Source organism: Pelobates fuscus, chromosome 2 (assembly GCF_036172605.1).
Source record: "Pelobates fuscus isolate aPelFus1 chromosome 2, aPelFus1.pri, whole genome shotgun sequence".
Lineage (NCBI taxonomy): Eukaryota > Metazoa > Chordata > Amphibia > Anura > Pelobatidae > Pelobates > Pelobates fuscus.
In genome coordinates this window covers 340,585,064-340,588,882 of record NC_086318.1, presented here as the reverse complement: position 1 = coordinate 340,588,882, position 3,819 = coordinate 340,585,064, and the positions used below count along the sequence as shown (strand labels likewise).

Genomic DNA, 3,819 nt, shown 5'->3' with positions numbered 1-3,819 from the left:
AAACGTTTATACAGGCCACTTTTCAACACAAAATGTTTACCTGTGCAACTTGAAAAAAATACAGAACAAAATAACAAAATAAAAATAAAAAAAGACTAAAGAACGTTTTAAACCACTTTAGCATTTGAAAACACAAATCTTAAACATATATACGTATTAGTAAGGTTTGTGTGATAGCTTTATATTCACTTGATAAATATTGGGACATCATTTTCCAGTTGTGTTTTGTATTATAGATAATATTAGGTTTTTTTTTTTATTGTACAAACACTTCACTGAAGTTAGTCAATAAATGTAACCTTTAAGGGATAATAAATTAGACTTTACCATTCTATCCACTGCACTATGCCATTTTGCCATTGACTATATATTTTTATATGTATATATATATATATATATATATATATATATATATATATATATACATATATATATACACACATATATACACACATATATATATATATATTTATATATGTGTGTATATGTATATATATATATATATATATATATATATATATATATATATATATATTATATACACAAATACCGTGGTACTGAATTAATCAATTCATTAATTCATTAATTTAAAATAAAAAAGCCTGAACCAAGTTTGTGCAAATAACAAGGTTGTATTATACAACGTGTACACATGGACAATGACATAACTGTCTATGATCCAGTCTTTTTCAAACAGAAGTTATTTTGTATTTTTTTTTATTTTTTTTTTCAATGACAATAAGATAGGGGTCTCTCTTCAACCCACCACCCCCATGCTTGCCCCCAAAGCTTTTTTTGTTTTCAGAGCGCCAACTGTTTGCGTTCAAGATGATGTCAAAGAATTCAGCTGAGAAACAACAGGGACACAAGGATATTCAAAGGCTGGCTTTCTCTGACACTGATACAAAAGAACAAAAATCCCACAGCGAATGCAAAAAAAATATAATAATGAATTATAATAAACTAATCCCAATGCCAGAGAAGCCTATGTATCAAATAGACATCAGTTACATTATTATTTAGGTATATGTTTGTGTGTGTGTGTGTGTGTATGTGTGTATAGACACATATATAAATATGTGAGTGTGTGTGTATATATATCTAAACATGTACAAATTATGATATATATATATATATATATATATATATATATATATATATATATATATATATACGTACATATATGTATATAATATACATACACACACACACACACACACAACTATGGATGGATAGATAGACAGACAGACAGATAGATAATATCAGAAAATAAATTTAAAGAAAAACAATAATAATTGGAAATATTTAGTTTATTTTAATTAAAGTGCTTCCTTGAAAAGGAAACTTTCAGTTGTGTGCATTAAATAATAATAAAAAAACCCTATGTTTTTAAGATTGTTTTTGAAGTCAGTCAGAGGGATTGCAAGTACTTTGATTTGTTTCAGTTAAAACAAGGTAGGTTTTGTTCTAATACTGTTGGACTGAAAATTCAGTTTACTTTTTCCAGGTAGTTAAACATTATCCAAAGACTCATCTAGCCTTCCCAGTCCCCGGGCCTTCTGCCTCTCTGCTGATCTGCTAAATCCAAAATATATATATATTTATTTCTTCTTAATCTGGCCCTGAAAACTGTCTGAAAATGAAGTTTACTTGAATTACTTGGCATTCTAAAAAAAAAAAACACTTTCTTAGCACAAGTTCTGTTTGTCTTTCCCTCAATGTGCAGTCTGTTTATGTATTGTAAGGTGCCTGGTTTCCAGTTTGCAAGGGTTAAAAATAAGCATAACACATATTTAAAAACATTTCTTTTTTTATAACAAGAAGTTCACATACACATTAGAAATAAAAGCAAATTATAACACAGTACCATGATGTGTCTTGCTAAAAATGCTCCCTGTGTCAATTTGCAAGTCAATTGGAAAACGGTTTGTTTGAGTACTGATTCTTCAGGTAACTGGCTCTTTGTAAACTTCCTTGCAGTGCAAATTGGTACTCATCACAAATACTGTCAAAGTTGTATTTTTTTTTCTTTTTTAAATGGGTCTCACATTAAATAACCACATCAGCTACAATCAATTAAGAGCATAATTTCAGTGAATAAAGCTACCATCTCAAGTTTGCCAATGTTTGTCATTTTAGAAAATAAAAATATTTTAGCTGGGATTTTTTTTTTTTTTTTTTTGCAAGATAAGCTTCTCAGTGCCTGACATGGGCTGAATATACTCACTCTATTCCACTGTTTGGTAGTCTCCTGTAAAGGTCAAAATAACATCACTTACACTGCCTACCACAGAAGATAGTTCAGTGTCCTGCATTAGTTGTTTTTTTGTTTGTTTTGTTGTTCTGAGATCATATAAAAAAGAAGACAATCAAAAGTCCTAGGTGATGGGGCCATGGAGGATTCACTGTACAGGAGTTTGGACCCCATGGTGTGGTGGTGTGTCTCTGCTAGCTCCATATACATCCTCTGCCCCTGGAATTGTCCCTCCTGGAGGTGTCATCCTTTTCTCTTTTTGTCTCCTGTTACAAAACCAAACTCTGACCACCTCTTTCTCTAACTGTAGGCTGTCCGCTAGAGAGGTGATCTCCTGGGCAGATGGCTTAGGACACTTGAGGAAATGACTTTCCAAAGCTCCCTTAACGCTCACCTCAATGGAGGTCCTCTTTTTCCTCTTCCTGCCCTGAGCTGCTATCTTGTCTATGCTAGTGGGGCTCCCAGAGGATGAGTCCGCCTCTTCCAGCCACTTGTTCAACAAAGGCTTGAGCTTGCACATGTTCTTGAAGCTGAGCTGCAAGGCCTCGAACCTGCAGATGGTGGTCTGGGAGAAGACATTGCCATAGAGGGTGCCTAGGGCTAGCCCAACATCTGCCTGGGTAAATCCTAGTTTGATCCTCCTCTGCTTGAACTGCTTGGCAAACTGCTCCAGGTCGTCCGAGGTTGGGGTGTCCTCATCAGAGTGTTCGTGGTGGCCCTGGTGCTGCTGCTGCTGAGGTTGCTGCTGGTGGCCATGGTCTCCATGGTGGTCCTCATGGGCATCCCTTATCCCATGGTGATGCATGCCTTGCCCAGAGCCTGGGTTGATCATCCCATTGACCGTGAAGCTGGGCTGGGAGTAGATCAGCCCTTGTCCGTTGGTGGAAGCCATGCTGGGCAGGTGGGCTGAGGTGGTGGTCCTCCATGCCCCAGTTCCATGGTGGTTGCCGTGGCCAGGGTGGACCAGATGAGGAGGTCTCCCCTGGTGCTGCAAGGTGCCTGCCCCGTGCAGCTCCTCCCTGCTGGGCTGCACGGTGGGCTTGATGTCCTGCTGGCCCAGGGGGCTGGTGGACCATGGAGTTCCATCTCCGTGGGATAGAGCGGTGATCCACTGGTGAGCGTGGCTCAGCGGGTGCCCATTGCTCTGCAGCGAGTAGTCGCTCTGCACCAGAGTCTGGGCATCCCGGTAGCCGGAGGCTTGCTGCATGCCGCCGGGCTCCGCATGGACGATGGAGGAGCCGGAGCTCAGCAGGTTATAATGGTTGGACGCTGTGGTCGCCATGACTCTCCGAGCCCGACTGATAGCACTGCTTAAAGGAGCCGAGCATTTGACAGCTGCTTCCCCTCGCCCCGGGCTGCCTCTCTCTCTCACTGCTCTCTCTCCCTCTCTATGTCTCTTCCCCTCTCTCCCCTGCAGCAGCTTGTGCCTGTGCACGCGTCCCGGGCGCCGCCCCCCTCGCACTCCCCATTGGTCCGCCGCCCTTTGATTTACGTGGATACCCCTAGCAACCAGCAAAGGTACCGCGCTCCCATTGGCCGCCGCTTGCCTCCCCTTTTCACCCACC

At 40.1% G+C, this 3,819-nt stretch overlaps 1 protein-coding gene across 1 annotated transcript; it reads right to left on the bottom strand.

Moving 5' to 3' along the window:
* Positions 1-1,393: 1,393 nt before the first annotated feature.
* On the bottom strand, positions 1,394-3,618 carry POU3F2 (POU class 3 homeobox 2). Its single transcript, XM_063441327.1, has one exon. The coding sequence runs from the start codon at positions 3,534-3,536 to the stop codon at positions 2,403-2,405; it is 1,134 nt and encodes a 377-aa protein (XP_063297397.1). The 5' UTR covers positions 3,537-3,618; the 3' UTR covers positions 1,394-2,402.
* Positions 3,619-3,819: the final 201 nt, after the last annotated feature.

Bases quoted from the DNA above. Each gene is read 5' to 3' on its own strand.
- POU3F2 (XM_063441327.1), bottom strand. From the start codon at position 3,536: ATGGCGACCACAGCGTCCAACCATTATAACCTGCTGAGCTCCGGCTCC.